Source organism: Malus sylvestris, chromosome 15 (genome assembly GCF_916048215.2).
Source record: "Malus sylvestris chromosome 15, drMalSylv7.2, whole genome shotgun sequence".
Lineage (NCBI taxonomy): Eukaryota > Viridiplantae > Streptophyta > Magnoliopsida > Rosales > Rosaceae > Malus > Malus sylvestris.
Window position 1 is genome coordinate 11,545,656 of NC_062274.1, and position 19,832 is coordinate 11,565,487.

Here is a 19,832-nt window from a genome sequence, read left to right on the forward strand (position 1 = left end):
TTAACAGTATAACAACATATTTATCGATGATTTAAACAAGAGACTTTTCTTAATGACAATACTCTTGTCCTGACCAATGTTTAAAATATTGATATCGGTAAAAATATTAAAATATAAATTTGTGGAAATATCGATAAATATATTGATAATATATCAAGATCAGTTGTAATCAATAAAAATAATGCAAATTTGCTCAAAAACGTGAAAATTAAAATTGAAACTTTAATGTCATATGGCAGTTTGTCCATATGTAATCGATATATCAGAAATATTGACAAAATCTATTAATTTTAACTGAAATTTAAGAATTTCTCCGATATAGGGTAATATTTAAACTCCACCCCTGCCTATCCATATCTTTATCTTATTTGTCTGATATTTTACGCATATATAGACACATTGAAGAAATTTTAAACATTTGTGGTTTGAGGTCATAACTGGTTAGTACCTAAGTATTGCAACAACGAAGGTTTGTACGCGTCAAGAAAATAAATAAAGAGAAAGAAAAACGAAAAGATGAGGACATAAAAACAAATGGGAAAATCCATGTCGAATTTAAAAGTTGTAGCATAACAAGCCTACATACTTAAACTACATTTGAATACGGATAAAGAAATCAAACGGAAGAAGAAGACAACGGCCATCCATCTTTGCATTCCTTTTATATATAAGCTGTGGAGACAGTCGATTAAATGTTTTTATTTTACATTAGACTGTAACGGAAACAAAACCCCTGGTGAAGGTCTGCACTTATAAAGAGTGGAAAAATAACGACCCCGTCAAAGCGATTGCTTTGACGGAGGTCGAAATACAGCAACATCAAACCTTCAAATGAACAGCAGAGTCGAGCCTAAGACGATTCAGCCGAACAGTCCCGAGTATGTACTCGGGCAGCTCCGCCTCCTCTTTTCCCTGCAAACAACGTAAGGTGTTGAAATATATTCCTGAATGCATTGTTAATACTGTGCTAAAGAATACAACAGATCATAAAGACACGGACCTCTATCAAAATTGCAAGGTCAACCACTATGCTCGTGACATAACCGAGGACAAGTCCAATGACACTCCTCGCTACGGATGATGATCCAATATCCACATCAATCTGCAAAATACAAGATTATATTTCATTAAAAGATGCCATAAGCAATCAGGAAAGGTTAATAATGATTGGCATAACAGTTTAGTTCTAAACTTTGTGTCTATGGTACACAGCAAGTCTGTCTCCGCTTGTATCGTAGAAAATTTGCTTTTGGAAAATGTCAGATTACACATAGTTATGAACGCGAATAGAATTACCTCAAGAAAATTGTCTTGTCTGAAATACTTGCAAGTCACAGCTTTCCCCAATAGGCACGCTTTTGTTCCAACAGCACGCTTGACCATCCAATATCCCTGTAGCAGCAGATAACCATTAGTTAATTTTCCCATCAACGCAGAACACATACATGCCTTTGGGTAAATACATACTTTAGACATAAAGCACAACATACCTCGACAATACTAGGAATTAATTTAAATCTTGCATCGCGAAACATGTCAGTCCCATCCACAAATTGAGCAAACAAAGAATTTGGCTTTGCAGGTCTGTCAGCAGCATAGTAAAGTGCCAAACTATAGTTTGGTTTTGCGGGAACCTGAAACAGAAAAACGACATATCATAAAGCCACTCCTTAGAATGATAGTAAGAGTAGCTAAACAGAACAACGATATTTCATTTCCTATTCTGCTGTTGTAGGGAGGCCCTAGTGCACGTACCTGGAGATTAATGACTAGTACAAATGGAAGCTTCTTCCCAGCCTCTGACTGTAATCAAGAAGAGCATGCTTAGACACAGAAATCATAAGTAACCAATTGACGTTATCAATATATAAGCAATTCGAACATCAAAAACTAACTCTACCTGAAGAAGACTCCGTGGATGGAGTGCAATCCTATCTATAGTTTTATCAACTTTGAACCAATCTACTCCTATGAGCTTGAGAAGGGGATCTCCTCCCATTACCTGGAAAGAGCAAGCCAGAAATAATCATGAGAATATGACTGGAAGTTTTCAGTCAAATTAATTCAAAGCATAGTCAAACCCACCTTAGAATTGTCCTTTAGGTAGTTCTTTCCCCTGATCATAAATCCCGTACCGCTTGGAGATGTCCAACAGTTTGTGTCAGTGTCATCCTTCCCGGTGCGCAAGGTACCATGTAACTGGCTTGTATCAATCATGACAGGAGCCACTTCGGAATCCAGTTCCTTATTAGTAGCATCTGCAGCTGTATCCAGAATTAGTTATGCTTTAAGCACTGTAACTTTTTGAAAGGGTGAAACAATAGTTACAGACCAGTCTCTGAATATGTATTTATGTCATTTTTGTTCTTGGAAAAGTAAAACGCTTTATAGATTCACTCTTGAAACTTAAGATGATGGTAATTTATGGTAACATAAGAGGCCAATGCCTAATTAAAAGTACTAAGAAGTAAGGATACCTGAGGTTCGCTTCAAGCTCAATTTTGCATCCTGCAAATTGTAGGGGGAGAATATTAATAATTGGAATTCAAAATCGTACATCTATAAAAAAATTGAGCTGCATTCATTTGGACCACCAGCAGTGCTCCATTCCAAGATAAAGTAAACTGAAAAAAGGAAAACCTTCTGGTCAAGTTCTTCGTCAGAAGATGAAGAGTCTGCAGACATTGCATCATAAAACTCATCCTTGACTTCTGACTCTTCAAATTCAGCAGTGGAAACGGAAACTTCAGATACTTTCGATTGAATAACTGTAGTGGAAGTTTCAAATTTGAGTGCAGGATTTGCTCCAATATATTCCTTCAAACCTGAATAATTACAAAAACAACGGAAATATAACTGCCTCTGCAATAAACCATTTACGACATACTTGAGACATCTCTTGTGTTTGGAAGCCAGTTTAATTGACACTTCTCAATTCTCAGAAAAAGCTTCTTTGAGCATAAAACACTCGGATTATAAATTTAAAACAAATTTAAAATGTAAAATAATTTCCCAACCTCCTACTTGGCACAACAATGCATAGGGTACACTCTTTTCAAACTTTGAGCAGTGATTTTTCTTCCATCTGCACCAGCCCGCGGAATTTATCTCCAACATTTGAGTGACAAGACATCTTGGAGTATTTGAACCCATGGATGTGTTCAAATTTCTAATCTCCCAAGTCGATGCTGCAATACAAATTAAAAACATAAAAAAAATAAAATAAAAACAACTAAACGAAGAAAAGACTTTCAAATATCAGAAATTCAACTTCATTAATGAGAATATATGAAACCAACTATCATCAGATTGAAATAAAATACAATTCAGGGGTACAAATCTGTGCTCGGAAGACGGTGAATTCATCTGAAAATTTGTAGGGTTTAATAAAACCTCAGAAAGTGATCCATATCTGTGTTAGCAAGCTTGATTAACTATCAGTTTCTTATAAAGCAGATGAAATCTCTTACGATTTATTTTTGTACGTCGATATCCGGATCTTGGAGGCTTCTTCTTATGAACAGCAGGGAAATGCAAAATTGCTGCATTAAGAGCACCAAATGATATCAGCCAAATAGCAAGGCAAAATTGTTAAGCTCTACTCCCTACACCACAAACTGAAGCTATATTGATACTGCTGAAAGTTATATCGTCTTACTATATGTTCCGTCTTGTCCGCGAAACCATTGCCTAGAAAAGATAAAATCTCTCTTAGAATGCCACCTGTACAATTAAGTTACAAATTAATATCTCACGATGATGAACAACAAACAGAATGCAGATTGACTTTATTATGTAAAGAAGCTATTTTCTATTAACAAATGCACTGCAAGGTGAAGTAAATCAAAGCACAGATTAAGGATAAGATATTGGTTGAAGAGTGGCAGAAGTAGTCACGTCTAACATCATTACCGAGTAAGATACCTAGGATCAAATGTCCCATAAACAACGTCAAGGTGCCCATCATAAGAATCTAACAGCTCCAAGTCACCTGTCAGCATATCCCACCTGAAAAGAAAACTATTAGAGAGAGAAGTACTGTAATGATAATCCTACCATGTAAGAGTAAGACAATTTACTCATATCTCTGATGTCGTTCAAGGTTTAAAAGCACTTCGAAAGCAGTATCTGCACTTGCATCGATAACAGCAACAGCCTTGACAATAACACCTTTACCACTCTGCCAAAAGTGGAAATAAAGATACATTATCTTACATGCAGGCACAGACACAGACACAGACACACACACAAATGCATGTATTAATCTACAATTAGATAGCATACCTCAGAGTTAGCAACATCTTCAAATATTCTAACACCTGAAACCAAAAGAGAGAATGTATGAAGAAAATAAAGTTAAAGATTGCATAGCTGATTGAAAATGACCAAAGTGTGGTCTTAAGGATTTAGTAGAGAGATAAAAATTCTTTGTCCGCTGACGTCTATGAACTATCAAGTAGATAATAAAAGGCTAAGAGAAGAATACCATTAATTGTTCGCACACATTTCCATTTATATGCCTCAATTGCATCACCAATGTCCCTCTCAAAGTATCCATCCGTGCTACCATTTGCACCCAAGCTTGAGGATTGGCACAAAAGCGTCTCTGGTCCTGTAATGGGAAGATAGATTTCGATAATTGTCAACTGAAAATGTGACCAATGACTCATGTTTGGGGCCCTGAACCAAGTAGTCCCATTGTAAACATTTAGAAGAAGCCATTCACATTCCGCCTTACCTTGCCCAATCCTTATAAGCTTTTTCAATCCACTTGCATAGCGCCTTACTCTAGGTCGATGGACATCAAGATTGAGCCTTCCACATTTAAAAGTTTTGAGTCAACATTAACATAAAAATAATATCATTTATGGAAAATATGATATGCACAGTGAACAGAATCAATCTTATATCAAGTACTTATGCAAGTGCATCTAGGAAATATAAGCGTACTCGGTCTCCATATTCAGTTTGTTTCTGGCACTACCTCCTCTTGACAGCTCAAACTCAGCCTGTGAGAAGCGGAGTTCCAGGGTTAAACACAACAATGGACTGGATGAAATATGCAATTCTGAATCTCCTTCCAATTTACAGTTTCAAATGTTTGGACAAAAAAGTAATGGCTCTATGTCACAAGGACCACCAAAATGTTCAATTTGCAAGGTAAGAACACTCTCTACAAGGAAAAGTTCTGCCTTTTAACTGTTTTCTATGGACATTTTTGGTGAGAAAATTCATGTACCTGTTGCTTGGCTTGATCAAAGGCCTCCAGCCATTTTTGGGCTTCTCCAGCGGTAGCACAAGCAATCTACAAAAGACCAGTTAACCATCAGTCATCTGATTAAAATAAGAGAAAGGAAACCCAAATGTGATACATTAGGAGAATTGATTCAAAATTGACTGTACAGATACCACATGGTATGAGAAACGGTTTCTATACTACCAAAAACTTGCCAAGATCATCAATTCAATATATGAAAATTCATGAAAGTAAGAAAGACGAACAAAGAAATGTCAAAACTTGAAAATACAGAGATTGCGGATGAGGAAAAATCAGATGAATTCGGGATCCAATGTTAGGAGAATACACACACATAAAAGCAGGTATATGTGAAAATTTAAAACAAGCACATTCACATGTTCTAGCATTCAGCTGCAGAATCGGATAATGAATATGGCACCAATACTTACTTCTCCCTTTTTCGATTCCTCCAAACGATTGAAAAAACGAAGAACATAAACGTCCTGGAAAAAAGAGAAACATCAGATACATGACAACAACAGCAACGATACAGCATCCACAGCAACGATCACCTGAAACTTGAAATGCTAAAAAATAATTATCAAACAATGACATTGCATCCAATCACTTAAAACGTTATACAGAGGACGACATACGCCGTAGTAGACCTTCCGACGCCCGACCTCCTCCAGCATGAGTGTGGGGCCCACGACGCCTCTACGAATCGGTTTCTGCTCCAAAACAGATAGAAATTGAACGTAAAATTAATAAATTGAAAAGACAAATTTTTAATTTTTAATTTAGTTGAAAAGTTAGAAATTGAATAGGGGGCAGGAGGAGGAGGGGGAGCTCACAATGCCGGGGTTCTCGTGGGGGTCTCGCTTGTACATCTCGACGTACTTGCCGCGGATGAAGAGAAACCGGAGGTGGCAGTACTCGTGGCCAATGGAGTTCACGCCCAAATGATACACCCATCCGAAATACTCAAACATCGACGACGACGCCGACGATGACGGCGACGGCAACGAGTTTCTCTGATCTTCTCCGCCTCCGAGTCCGAGCAATCCGCTCACCGTGCTGGCCTCGGACCGTCCGCTCCCCACCTTCTTCAACGACAACGGAGACGGCCTCGCATCCATCGTCAAAAGCCAGGTAGGAGGGAAGGGTGGGGGAATTATAGCTCAGCTAGCTTCTCTGATTGGGAGCTAGCTGCGTGGGATCGTTCTCTCTCGGAAACGATCGGGAGAGGAGGCAGAGGAGGGAGAGAGATATCATGGAGGAGAGAGAGAGGGAGGGGAGGTGATGAACCGATGATCGATTCGATCACGCACTCCCGCTGATTTCTGCAATTCTGTATTTGCTATCTTTAAATTTCTATTTATTTTTTGTGCTTAATTTTTGCTTACAAATTAGCCACCGGCCGGCGGGAAATTCGGTGTGACATTTTCTTTCCCTCGTCCTCCTTGCTCTAAAATTAAATATAACCGTTGGCGTTGTTGGTTCTGTGGGTCCCGCTCTGGTTCAGGTTGCGTCAGCATGCAGAATTTGCAGCACGCGGACTTGCTTACCTCCACCAAATCTAATTCCATTTTTACGAGGTACTGTTATTTTATTTGTTTTTAATTTTAAAATATTTTATTTGTAATCTGCATTTATAGCAGTTCCATTCCATCCCCTTCTTTTCTTTTTCAATAATTTTTTTTCGATATAATTTATTTTATTGCTTCTTATCTTTTAATATAAAATATAAGATAAGGTTGGGGAGTCAAAATTTAAAATAAATTTGTATATAAAATGATATGTCACCAATAAGAAATAAGGACATTAATCAACGCTTAACTAATAATTTAATTATCAACAACCATATTATTTAGTTTGCAAATTTAGTTTTAAAAATTTGTTCTTCATAGCATTAGCCTAAAATATATTTACCCATTCTACAACTATAATGAAAAAAAACCTTATTTGCGTTAGCGCGTGTCATAGTTTTGGTATGTACAACCCTTGCTTTAGTGCATAAATATTTTTATTCAGCTCACTGTGTTACAAGTTTAAATTTTTTTTTGTTTAATTTCGAGTTAAAACTTTACTTTGATTTTTTAGTTTAGTTAGAGTAATAATATTATTTATAATAATATACTTAGCGTTTATATCATTTATCATATTATGTGGAATTACAAGGTGATATCAAAGTAGTGATAATGAATACAGATTGGATTGGTTCGGTTTTGGGTCCAAATCATGATGCGGTTTGCCTAAATTTTGAACCACAATCGAACTATACTGAATAAAAAAAAATAAAAAAAAATAAAAAAAAACTAACACAAACGATTTGGTTTGGTTGGTTTTTCGGTTTGTTTGCCCACCCCTACTTGTGCAAGCTTCGATTTTGACGGTTCTCTAGTCCGTCTGTCGCCGTCAATTTTCGAGAATTATGTTGCTAAACTAAAGCCTTTGCAAAGGACGATTGATAAGTAATTTCAACCATCACGGAAAGGTACCTTTTATTTTGTAGCTAATTTCTTGTTTTAAATGGTTGTCATGTGCCAAAATTCCTGATGGAATCGAGTGCATGTGATGTGCATAAACCCTTTTCTGTTAAATATATTTACTAATAAAAAATTAGAATCAAATAAATTTTGGTCCTATAAACAAACTAGATATATTATTACGATACAAATTGAACTTTTAAAGTTTCGATTAGTTGTAGGATTTCTTAAATTCAGAATGCAATAAGTTAAAAAGGTAAGTCCTAGCAGCGGAACAATCGTAAGTGACGATAGTACACCTTAACACCATCAACCATGTCAACAAATAAGATCACAACTAAAACAAAAAAGAAGTAGAAATGAGATTTTTCTCAATGCGCCGTGCCCTTCTTAAATGCAAAAAGACATCCAGCGGGTAAAATGTAAACGATACCGTTTTTATTGTTTTTCAATGCATGGCATGCTTCCTTCCTCGTTTGGTTAATGCAAGGCACGTTAGTTTAATATTGAGAACAAGCCCTGCCCCTTTTTGCCTGGCAGATTTATAGTCATTACTCATTAGGCAGCTCTCTCCACCCGACGACAGGGTTGGAATCGAAGAAGGAAGTTCCGAGCACGGTTCCTTCTAGTTCAAGAAAACCAACTATTCCTCCTACAACTACTCTACAAAAACCAAACACATGTGTAATCGAAAGAAACAAAGAAAATTATACTACTACGTTGATCCTTTTACCTCTCAGAAGATACTCAAGATGTTTTCGATTGAGAGAATATAAAAAATTTTAGGTGCAGCAAGCACCCCGATCAAAACTAAAAGCTCGCTACATCTAGTACATTGATAAGCTAAGTTAACCTCATAGGGCTTACTGCTAACATACCTTATGACAATCGTAAATCAGGAACTCCAACAAAATACTAACAGACCATGCCTGACATATTCCACTGCCCTTCAGGTACGTTTTTCTTCTTGTTCCACATCGTATTCCTCGTCATCGTCATCATCATCCTCGTCCTCGTCCTCATCTTCATTCATACCGTATATGCTGCTCCGCTGAAGCTTATTAAATTCACTTTTCGAATCCTCTTCACTAAGAAATTCCTGTCCATACTTTGTTTCTCGGTGTTTAACCAACAGCCAGCGCAGCAACCGATCTTCCTTGTTCAAGTAGTGCAGCTCCTTGTTGATGTTGGGCGTAGACATCATCGTCATTTGCATTAGTTGACCCTATACCATATGGAAACTTTGAGTTATAATTAAAATCATAACCGGTCAACATCAGAAGATAATGTATTTGAATTCAGTCAGAAAAACCAACGAAGAAGATGGTCAAAAGCTCTCAAAGGTTTTAGAATATTCCAAGAATAAATCGGGTGGAATCTCCAATTCCACCCAAGAAGAAAAAGTTCCTGGAAACCCAATAATCAACCAAAGGAGATCACCCTCATCCTTAAAGATAAAAGGCAACTCTTCGTTGAAATTCTAAGAAACTGTACAATAATCTGTTTCTCAGATCCATACGATGATCCGCAAGCCAACAATAGGTATAAAAAAAAAAAATCCTTTCCTTTGTGTTTGTGACTGGATTCTTTAAATTCTTATCCCAATCTTTATTCTGAAAAGTAAGACAAATGAAACCCCTCTCAACAAGGCACAAGCATCTCCAACAGATGCTCCAAAACCTTCAAGGATGACATATAGGAGGAAGGCATTTTAAAATTCAATTTAGGGATATCACTCTCTTATGGAGATGTTAAAGAGTGCTAAGACAGTGAAAACTATCGCTCTTTGGATGATAAAATGTCTAAAGAACTATCAAATAGTAAAGATACCGTTGCACTCTAACACTGTGTTAGTATGACAATCTTTTTTCTGTCGTTGTCATTTTTTCCAAGTTCAGTGCTTGGACAGAAAATCATCCGTTTTGCTAAGATAGAAAAGAAATCCAAATTCAGATATCTTACCCAAATCCACATCGTCCCTTACTGTTACTGAGGGTGTGACATAATCTACAACCTATGATAGTTCAAAGTAAGCATCCTGAGAATTCTGAGGCAAGCTATTGCCATCCCCAAGAAGTTCCAACCTTAAATACCAAATCCACTAACTCAAATTCTTAAGATAAACAGATAGAGCTGCATTTTCTTTAACCCAATTCAAAATCCTAGTTCGAGCCTATGAAAATATCCCTGCTTTGGCCACTAATTATCATTTCTTGAACCTCCATAATAATATTAAAAAAAAAAAAAAAGCTTAAGGAAATTTCACATACACTTTTTCATTACGTATCAACAAAGAAAATGGGAAACTGCAGCATCACGTTGGCCCTAAACTTATCGAAAATGTGGCATTAACAAGTTCAACTAGGAAACATCCGCCAACACAACAAGTTACACAACGACACGCTCTCATTGCACAAATAAAACGAAGGCAATGACGACGAATACTACAACCTGTAATAACTCAACTGCACTGTAAGGTTGCAGAAACACCAAAAACCCACCTGATAATACCTTCCATCAAGCTTTTTAATACCATAACCCAGCTGAACAGTGCCGAATGACTTCATGTCAGTAATAACTCCATTTCTTCTGTAAACGTGTTTGCTCACTCGAGCGACCAAGTCCATCAGAGACTCCTTCCTCACATGGGGTTTCAGCAGCAACATACAATCGTACAGCGGCATTTCTTCGGGATTTTCTTTCACCTGTAAACACTAAAAGTAATGAAATTTCAACTTTGTTCATCAATCTGGACCGACCCAGATGCAGTGAGATAACAAGAAGTAGATTATCACAAATTTACAGGAAGAAAACCATGAAATTAATAAAAAAAAATTAAAAAAAAAAGAACCCATCAATCGAAATCTAACAACTCAAACGACGGCAACCAAGATTTGAAATCGAAAGAGAAATTACAAAGATTTGAGAGAGCTGCGCAGTACCTTCGACTGTAGTTTAGGGGAGTGCGAAGATTAGAGAGAAACCAGACGGAGGAGACACGGCGATGGAGGCTGAAGAAAAGGGGACAAGATCTTTGTTTTTTAGCACCAAATCTGGGCCGTCAATCAATAGGAAATAGAGGAATGGAAGTGTGCCACGTAACCCACAACTTAAAAGGGTTCTGTGAAACGCTGCGTTTAGAAGCGGCCACTCGCAGATCCAGTCCAATTTATTGATGGGTCAATGATCTGGCTAGCCCATACAGACCCAAAGCCCACTCACCGGAGTCCGGATCCACTGTCCCCTGTGTTCCGTAGGCCGTGGATCCCTTCTACCTAATCATTCTCATCAAACAATCTGGATCCTTGAAATTTGATCAAACGGTTAAAAACATCAGCTTACTTTAAAATTTATAATAACTTTAATGATTGAATCAAATTTCATGACCCAAATTATTTGATAAAAAATATTAGATAGAAGGAACCGAAGAGGATTCTTTTTCGGACCGTAGCTTCCACGAAAAGGTGATTCAGTGTAAAACCGCCCAGACGGAAACTCAGTCGCCCCGGTCAACATGTGTCGATAAGACCAACCACTCCACCCATTCACTTTTTGACACGTGGTTTTCAGTCCGCTTCACGGCAACTAAAGCGTCGAGCCACACATCATTACTCCTCTCTTACCCCAAAATTACCAGCGTACCAGCGCCAGCGAAGACCAAGGTTGACTTCGTAAATATGTGGAAAACCAAGGCAATACCGTAATTCAACCGCGGATGGAACTGCAAAACCAAGTCGGTCAAAATCTTAACCCCGCCCCCACGCGCCTCAGACGGTTCCAAACCTCACGCGACGTCACGTGAGTACCTCTCTATAAATACACGCTCACGCATGCTTTGCAAAATATAGCATTTCTTATCGGACAACAAAATTTTCAGAAAATTAGAAATTTAATCGATTTTTCTTTTGTTTTCGCAATTTTTTATTTTTTTCTTCTCTTTCTTCTTCCGAGGGAAAAAAAATGAGGACGGCTATTCTCCGATCGCAGGATTGCCTCCGAGGTCGCTTCCGCCACGAAGCCCTAACCCTAACCCTCTCCCCCCGCTCCGGATCACGAAGGAGCTCCAATTTCTCTAACCCTAACCCTAATTCCACCCCCAACCATGTCTCCACCGCCAATATTCATCAATCTCGCCGCCGGAAGAGGAGTCCTATGGGGCTTCAGTCCAATCAACACGAACGGCCTCGCGATCGGTGCTCTGATCGCGCCGCGGTTGCGAAGGCGCCGGGGAAAAACCTGGTGATTGGACAGGTCAAGATCCTGAGACGCGGCGAGGATTTGAACCCGGAGAAGAATAACCGAGGGCTCGGAGTTGCTGCCCGCGATGATGGCAAGCCGAAGGCGAAGAAGGAAAACGATCAGGATTTGGTTTTGGGATCCACGGACCGTTTGGGACCCGACCCGGAGACCGTGCAGAAGCAGATTAAGGCTGCGGAGTTCAAAGTTATGGATGCGATTTACGCCGGATCGAGCGCTTTCTACGCGTCTCCGCCTCCGAGCTCGGTGCCACTGCCTAGATTTTTGGGAAGGAACGGAACCGCCACCAGCGATCTCCGCAGGCTGCTGCGACTCGATTTGGTGTGAGCGCCAGGCGTTCTGAAGAATCGAAACAAGAAAAGCTCCGGCTTTGCGATTTGGCAGCGGCGATTGAATCGTTTGATCGAAAGTTGAATGAATCCGAAATTCCGAGATGGTTGAAGGTTTTTTCGATTAGTTGGTAATGGTTGTTCGTTTAGTCCCAATTTGCTTCCTTTATTTTTTCAAGAGGAAAGTCGATTGAGTGCGAGCAAATGACGATATGATTAGAGCTTATGTTGCTAGGGTTTCTGCAAGTCGAAGGAAGAAGATTAGTAGGATAGTTTGGGTATTTGGCGCCTTGTATATTTTACTTGGCATGCAAGAAATGTTTACGAGGTTGGAAGAAAGAAGCTTAGGCCATCTCTATCCGAGGGCTGGCCAGAGGGTTCTGGCTTTCCAAGATTCTTCAAGATATTAATATTTTAATGAACAGTACATGGTCATATTTGCCTCCGTCTTCAACCGAAGGCCAAATGGTCAGAGGGCTCGTTTTAGTCCTGTCACAAAAAATCGTCTCTAACCGGGGGCCAAAAGGTCATAAGGCCAAACATAATTTATTATTTAAAAACTACAACTAAAATGTTGTTTAAGTTTCATGTTGTATAATTTTTATGTTGGTTAATGTTATTTAATGTTGTTTCATATTGTTTAATGTTGTTTCATGTTACTTAATTTAATTTAATGTTGTATAATGGCTTAAGAAGTTATAGGAAAAAAATAGAATTTAAAAAAAATATGAAACAAATTTTGTCAAATAGAAGTTATAGGAAAAAAAATGGAATTTAAAAAAAAATATGAAACAAATTTTGTGAAATAGAAGTTATAGGAAAAAAATGGAATTTAAAAAACAATATGAAATAAATTTTGTGAAATAGAAGTCATAGGAAAAAAAAATATGAAACAAATTTTGTGAAATAGAAATTATAGGGAAAAAATGGAATTTAAAAAAAATATGAAACAAATTTTGTGAAATAGAAATTATAGGGAAAAAATGGAATTTAAAAAAAATATGAAACAAATTTTGTGAAATATAAGTTATAGGGACAAAATGGAATTTAAAAAAAATATGAAACAAATTTTGTGAAATAGAAGTTATAGGAAAAAAATGGAATTTAAAAAAAAATATGAACCAAATTTTGTGAAATAAAAGTTATAGGAAAAAATAGAAGTTATATGAAAAATTTTGTAAATAAAAAAATAATAATAATGTAAAAAAAACAAATCAAATCAAATGCAACGGCTAGTAGCCATTTCATTTGAATTTTTTTTTAAAACAATCCTGTCGGTTATAACCGACAGGAATACACCATTATTTAGTATATTAAATAATAGCATGTAACCGACAGGAATAACAAAACTATAAAAAAAAAAAATAGCCAGCCCGGGGCTAGCTGGCTGGCCGGAAGCAACCAGCCCTTTGGCCCTTTGAAATTCCGTGGGGCCCTCCCAGATTCTCAAGCCCTTTAGCCTAGCCCTCGGTTGGAGACAGTTTTAGGGTTATTTTCGACCCTCTGGACCCTTCGGTTAGAGATGGCCTTAGGGAGATAAAGTATGAGTCTCTCTGTCTAAAAGTTGTATTCACTATTCATTATTGTATGGAAATTGTTTCGGGATATGCGAAAAGTGATCGATAGGTTAACTGCTATATGACATTTCTTGTCCAATAATACATTGTTATGTTTAAGTTTTTCTCCATGTTGTCGTGAACATTAGAACCAAGATTGTCTTAGGTCTATCTAGACGCAGGGAAACAAGCACATTAAGTTTTCTCGGACCTTCTATGTTTGGTACTTCTCTTTTACGCCTACTACTTCTCTTTTACGCCTACTAAGTGTAATGTAATGCTTACTAGACATATCAACACTCGACAAGTTGTGTTAACCTAATCACAAATGCTCTTGGTAGCACTCATCAAATTGCTTCGGCTAAGGTCAATATATTCACAACATTGTTCAGCAGGCAACAACAAGTTTAGCAAGTGTCGATAAAATAGCTCTGTGAATAAATTGAAATTTGTTTGTGTACTTCGTGCAATAAAAAATTTGTACCTTTAACATTGGGATCCCAAGTTCTTATCCTGAATTAGCTACTGCACATGTAATATATTTTTAGATTGTAATGTTATGTAACGATAAATTTATTTCATGTAAGTTGCTCTTATAGGCATATCAACCAGCTGTTTTAGATTCCGCTGTATATGAGTAACTGGTTGTCTACATGTTTTGCGCGTATCAATTGGCCTGCAATAACTATCCGTCGGTAGTGGGCGGATTTTTGGTTACTCAAAACTCGGAACTGACATATGAGTGGTCAGTTCTCCAGGTTGACCAGTTGACCAGTGATGAGGGATGCCAAACTGAAACTGACATATGAGTAGTCAGTACTCCAGGTTGACCAGTTGACCCGTGATGAGGGATGCCAAACTGAAACTGACATATGAGTAGTCAGTTCTCCAGGTTGACCAGTGATGAGGGATGCCAAAAAAGGTACACGTAATATTAACTCCCAAACTAAAACCTCACCTAATAATCCACTCTAATGAAATACAATATTTGCTTGTATATTTTGCCAACACACCTCACCAATTATCTTATGCCATGTACATTAGAAATAAAGCATAATCGACCTAATTTTATTCTAATTTGGAGTTTTCCATTCTGATTGATTTATGCTATTTATTTGTGTTTACTTATTGATTATCTATATTTCTAGTCACTTAATTGAATACATTAAAGAAAAATCAATAAACAAAAATAACAAAAGTGTGCTCAGAATGATAAAAGAAACGTGTGGATAACATAGATTGATTTATGGAAAATAGGCCAGTTGGCTACTCTGCTCAATATATTTTGGAACTGTATTGTAGTAAAGGTCATCTGCTTGATTGACATCCACTATACTCTTTAATACATGTTAAACTGTTGAATTGTTTTGCCTAACACCAACAGAGTCATCAGCTTCAGGGTATTCTTCAGGCATTATCCTCTTCCAGAACCAGTGCTTTCTCCACATCAGTATCATCTCTTCGATCGGAATTCCCTTGGTTTCGGGCAGGAACAGGTAAACAAACACGGTCATGATAGTAATCCATCCCGCAAAGAAGAGAAAGATACCGAATTTGAGCGCGCACAGGAGGGAGAGAAACGACTGCGCGATGATGAAAGTGAACAGAAGGTTCACTGACACCGTAATGCTTTGTCCAGCTGATCGAGTTTCTAGCGGGAATATCTCGCTTGGCACTGTCCACCCGAGGGGACCCCATGAATATCCGAATGCTATCACGAAGAGGCAAATCACCGCCACCACCAGTACTGAGAATCCTTTAGATAGTTCTTGATTGTCCCCTAACTTGGTCCCCAAGATTACTGCGACTATGACCTGTTTTGCATTCGAGGGGAGAGTATTAAGCGTTTAAAAAGCATTTTATGGATTCAATTAGTTGTTTCTAATTGCATTCTAATGAGGTTTACCTGGCATACAATCATTTGTATTCCACCAGTAATGAGCAGAACTCTTCGTCCCAGCTTGTCAACTGCTGCGATAGATAGCAGTGTAGACGTAACAAGAACCGCTCCGGTTAAAGCAGATGAGTACAAAGCAGCATTTCCCCCGAACCCCATACTTTGAAACAACACGGGAGCGTAGAACAGAATCGAATTTATCCCCGTGAGGATCTGGAATGTCGGCATGAAGATTGCCATAACGAGCTGAGGCCTGTTCCTTCGCTCGAGGACGTTTCTGAACGGGTGCTTTATTGCACTGGCAAACTCACTTGCATCCAACATGTCCTGGAACTCTGCACTGACGTTTTTGGTTCCTCTGATTCTCTCCAAAATTTTTCTTCCTTCGTCTTTACATCCTCGTTCAATCAAGCTATTTGGTGTCTCGGGCAGACATATTCCTCCAACTGTCATTACTGCAGCCGGCACTAGAGCCAGCCCTAGCGAGAGCCTCCACCCCCATGGTTCGAGCTTTTGAGTTCCGTAGTTTACCATGTTTGCCGTGAAGATCCCAAGCGTAGTTGCTAACTGAAACATCATGTTTAAGGCTCCTCGAAGATGCGTTGGCGCCATTTCTGATAGATATAGCGGAATAGCCTTCAAGACAAACAAGGAGTTAGAAGAAATCAGTTTTATTTGAACATTTTCCTGCCAGAAATAAGTCATTGCTTCTTCTGTGAATTAGTTACCTGATTTCCAAATCCGATACCAACACCAAGCATGATCCGACCTAAGATAAGCATGGACAAATTCGCTGCTGAAGCGTTTAGAGTTGCTCCAACGAGGAAACTGATTCCGCCACAGATTATACTTCCTCGGCGTCCATAATTTCTTGTGACCGGAGAAGCCACTAAAGATGCAACTAAACCCGCAAGGTACAGCGAAGAGGTAAACGCTGCAAGACCCTGGTTATCATACTTGCAGTAGTTGTTTTCCCGGGCATGCGTTTTGTTCTTGTACACTGTCTTGAAGAATTTCTTAAGAAATCCATCCATTGACGTAACCCCGCCTAATTACAGTTAAACCAACATTTAGAAGCTGGGTTATATACTGAAAACGAGACAGATTAAGGGTCTAAATCTTCTGTGCTGAAATTGTTAAGAAAAAGATCACTCAATCGTGTATAAAACAATCAATAGTTTCGAACCCGAGTGGATAGGATGTCGGAGTTTCTACCCACGCATTCTAAACTCGAAGTTCCCGAGTGGATTAAATTATATTAGAACAAACAGTAGCAAGAAATCAGGAAAGAAATCAGGAAAATTTGTAACTAGATGTTTGTAGGATAGATTTCAACCCTTTCTCTAATGCAAAACAGTCAAATCATTCAATTTGTTTTCTGATTTTTACTAGTTTCAAATGGTGATTAAGTTGTTCATCATTTTCCTGCTGTGATTCCATTACCTCACTTTTTGCATGTTCTAACTTGTATCTCTCTCTTCTCAACCAAAGAATAGAGGAGAAGAATTCCCTGTAGTCACAGTTGCAGTATCCCAAATCAATCATACATTGCTAGATGAAAAAGTTAAAACCTCATATAACAAGCGTGGTTGACTAACGACATCACCAGAGTGTCGTTCCGATGTAGGTAAATTTTTAGAAGAGAAACTTAAGTGCAACAAATTGTATATCTACTTGTGCCTCTCTCTCTCTCTCTCTCTCTCCTCACATGTGAGGAAAGAGAAGCAAGAATTCTTGAAACACCTGTTGGCTGTTGCAGTCAAGATTTTTGCAGAATTTATGATAGCATCTAATAAAGCTGAACTTTTCACCATTAACTTTGCTTTCGTGACACCATTCCCCTTTCATACGGAGAATTACTTTGGTAGATCACGTCATCAAAGCCTGAAAAAAGTCCAAGACCAAAGAGCCAGCCAACAAAAATGTGCAAAGTTACCTGAAATTCCGATATCATAACCGAAAAGCGAGCCGCCAACGGCGGCAACTATGCAGGCAACGATGACATAAAGGGTTAGCCTCCCTTGGTACTGCTCTGCTCTCTCCTTGGCCACGCCGGCCGGTGCGAAAGAAGCGCCCGCCATTTCCAAATAGAGATGAGCTAGCTCGTATGTCACGGAAGAAGAAAAAAAGAAACTCTCAACTTTCTGGGAGGAAAGAACGAAATTAATATCACCGGCTCACTTGGATATTTTCAAAGAGTTGACTTGACTTAGATGAAAAAAATAATGTCCCACTTGGATCTCTGTATGGGAATTCTTACCCTGCAGAGTCTTCATAGAAATAAAGAAACTCGGTTTATGCGTAACTTACGCAGCGTAAGCAAAGAAACGAGAAAAATACTTTGTTATGTTCCGAGTTCGAAACGCTTCAAAGTAATAAAAAAAGGACAATACTTGGGTACTCACTGGAGAGTACCCAATTTACTGAATTTATAATGTAGCCCAATGAAAAAAGTCCACCTGTCTAATCTAAAATTCCCCAAACATTTGTTATCCTTGTAACCAAACACCTATCTTCTCCTCACCCTCAAGCCTCTGCTCTTCTCTGTACACCCCAACACCAACCCCATCGAAAGGAATGGAGTGGGATCATTGTCGAAGAGGACCAGGTGCGGTTGCCGTCAAAAAGAGGGATGACGGTGGACTCGCCGGCGAACAGAGGAGTAAGGGTAGTTGAGGTCACCGGAGGAGAGATGGGTGGAGTTGGGATAGCCGGGAAAATTATGGATTTGGTTGAGCTAACCGATGAAGAGAGGGTTTGGGGATTGGCTCGCCTGAGAAGAGAGTAATCGGGGGTGGGCTCACCGGAAAGTGAGAGATTTTAGGGTCGGCACACCGGATAAGACAAGGGTGTTCTGGCCGGGGAAGTGAGGGTCGGGATTGCAGGAGAAGGGAGGAAGGGTTTGTCTACAAGAAGGGAGGATGAAGATGGGTGGTGTTTGGTTACGAAGATAATAAAAGTTTTGGGTGAAACTCATTTGACATGTGTTAAAATTGTAGTGGGCCATGTAAGTAAATTGCGTACTCTCCAGTGAGTACCCAAGTATTGTTCATAAAAAAATAAGTTTTTATTTTATTTTTTAAATCCGACTTATAGCTGTTTTTTTTTTCCGTCGTAATGTTAAGATAGTGACATATCTAACCTTAACCTTTTCTTTGAAACTCCGATATTATACTTTATTTTAACCTAAGCTATAAAAAGAATATTCGAACTTTTGATCGGTACAAAGATAAATCATACTTACCTTAACAAATCTGGTTACGATTCGTCTGCTTTCTAACCTTAACCTTTAATTTCTTAATTTCTTACATCATATGGATTGGGATGGATCCAAATTTGTCAATGGAAGGTTGGCCATCTTTGAGATTTTTCCATGAATTTGCAATTTTAGTCGTTTATATTGCACCGTAAGTTTTATTCTCATCCAAAATGGATGAGTCATTCATTTTTTTGGTAACTAATTAAAAGTAAGCAACAAACAATTTGGTAGAACGAAATACAATGAATTACCTTGAATATAACATTTGGTTTTTTTTTTCTTTTCAGCAATGCGATATTTTAAATTACTTTACTTTTTAAAGAGGGATTCAAACACATACTTCTTTGTCAATTACAATTAGATTTGAGTTGAGCTTTGTTGCTGGCGCTCGAGTGTAGTGATACCACAATTCTCTTTAATGTAAAAAGTGAAAACAAAAGCAATGCAAGTTGATTATTTTAGAGTACCATAACAGCTTCGGTTTTCTGTCGTTTACCTTTATGTTGATAGCCCTAAAGTGGTGCATAGATAAAAAGGGTGTTGAATGAGTGATGAGAGGGCTCTAAACTCATATCCACCATGTTGAAGAACAAGATAATGAAACTTGATGAGAAAGACAGGTTTCAATTCACTTTTATGATGAGCCAATAATGCACACGCTTCCTTTTCTTGTATTGTAATTTTCCACTTGAACTGCCTTTGTTGCATGTCTTTGGTTTCATATTTGGTGCAGATTCTCAAATTGTGTCTGCTCTGTTTGGAATTTGGTTGTACTAAAGTATGATGCTTTGGACTGCACATGAAAA

At 38.3% G+C, this 19,832-nt stretch overlaps 4 protein-coding genes across 7 annotated transcripts; 1 reads left to right on the forward strand and 3 right to left on the reverse strand.

Annotated features, from left to right (window-relative positions):
• Nucleotides 1-525: 525 nt before the first annotated feature.
• On the reverse strand, nucleotides 526-6,689 carry LOC126605333 (protein ENHANCED DISEASE RESISTANCE 2-like). Of its 3 annotated transcripts, none has more exons than XM_050272704.1 (22): nucleotides 6,094-6,689; nucleotides 5,896-5,970; nucleotides 5,689-5,742; nucleotides 5,240-5,305; nucleotides 4,951-5,009; nucleotides 4,739-4,815; nucleotides 4,487-4,612; nucleotides 4,285-4,319; nucleotides 4,080-4,180; nucleotides 3,925-4,008; nucleotides 3,659-3,723; nucleotides 3,471-3,542; nucleotides 3,018-3,188; nucleotides 2,641-2,825; nucleotides 2,478-2,508; nucleotides 2,086-2,264; nucleotides 1,901-2,002; nucleotides 1,756-1,803; nucleotides 1,491-1,634; nucleotides 1,297-1,392; nucleotides 1,001-1,102; nucleotides 526-912 (listed from the first exon to the last, which is right to left on the reverse strand). In XM_050272704.1, the coding sequence occupies exons 1-22, from the start codon at nucleotides 6,376-6,378 to the stop codon at nucleotides 820-822; spliced, it is 2,250 nt and encodes a 749-aa protein (XP_050128661.1). In that variant the 5' UTR covers nucleotides 6,379-6,689; the 3' UTR covers nucleotides 526-819. The 3 variants fall into 3 exon arrangements, with proteins under 3 accessions (XP_050128661.1, XP_050128660.1, XP_050128659.1); XM_050272703.1 differs by having other exon boundaries at nucleotides 2,086-2,258; nucleotides 3,913-4,008; XM_050272702.1 differs by having other exon boundaries at nucleotides 3,913-4,008.
• A 1,783-nt stretch (nucleotides 6,690-8,472) lies between these two features.
• On the reverse strand, nucleotides 8,473-10,814 carry LOC126603176 (uncharacterized). Of its 2 annotated transcripts, none has more exons than XM_050269936.1 (3): nucleotides 10,671-10,814; nucleotides 10,230-10,442; nucleotides 8,473-8,953 (listed from the first exon to the last, which is right to left on the reverse strand). In XM_050269936.1, exons 2-3 carry the CDS (start codon nucleotides 10,410-10,412, stop codon nucleotides 8,678-8,680), a joined length of 459 nt encoding a protein of 152 aa, XP_050125893.1. In that variant the 5' UTR covers nucleotides 10,413-10,442; nucleotides 10,671-10,814; the 3' UTR covers nucleotides 8,473-8,677. The 2 variants fall into 2 exon arrangements, with proteins under 2 accessions (XP_050125893.1, XP_050125892.1); XM_050269935.1 differs by having other exon boundaries at nucleotides 10,230-10,433; nucleotides 10,671-10,808.
• A 758-nt stretch (nucleotides 10,815-11,572) lies between these two features.
• LOC126603175 (uncharacterized) lies at nucleotides 11,573-12,672 on the forward strand. Its single transcript, XM_050269934.1, has one exon. The coding sequence runs from the start codon at nucleotides 11,689-11,691 to the stop codon at nucleotides 12,310-12,312; it is 624 nt and encodes a 207-aa protein (XP_050125891.1). The 5' UTR covers nucleotides 11,573-11,688; the 3' UTR covers nucleotides 12,313-12,672.
• Nucleotides 12,673-15,060: 2,388 nt separating this feature from the next.
• Nucleotides 15,061-18,676, reverse strand: LOC126603174 (sugar transport protein 7-like). Its single transcript, XM_050269933.1, has 5 exons — nucleotides 18,028-18,676; nucleotides 17,704-17,911; nucleotides 16,496-16,815; nucleotides 15,777-16,403; nucleotides 15,061-15,684 (listed from the first exon to the last, which is right to left on the reverse strand). The coding sequence occupies exons 2-5, from the start codon at nucleotides 17,846-17,848 to the stop codon at nucleotides 15,220-15,222; spliced, it is 1,557 nt and encodes a 518-aa protein (XP_050125890.1). The 5' UTR covers nucleotides 17,849-17,911; nucleotides 18,028-18,676; the 3' UTR covers nucleotides 15,061-15,219.
• Nucleotides 18,677-19,832: the final 1,156 nt, after the last annotated feature.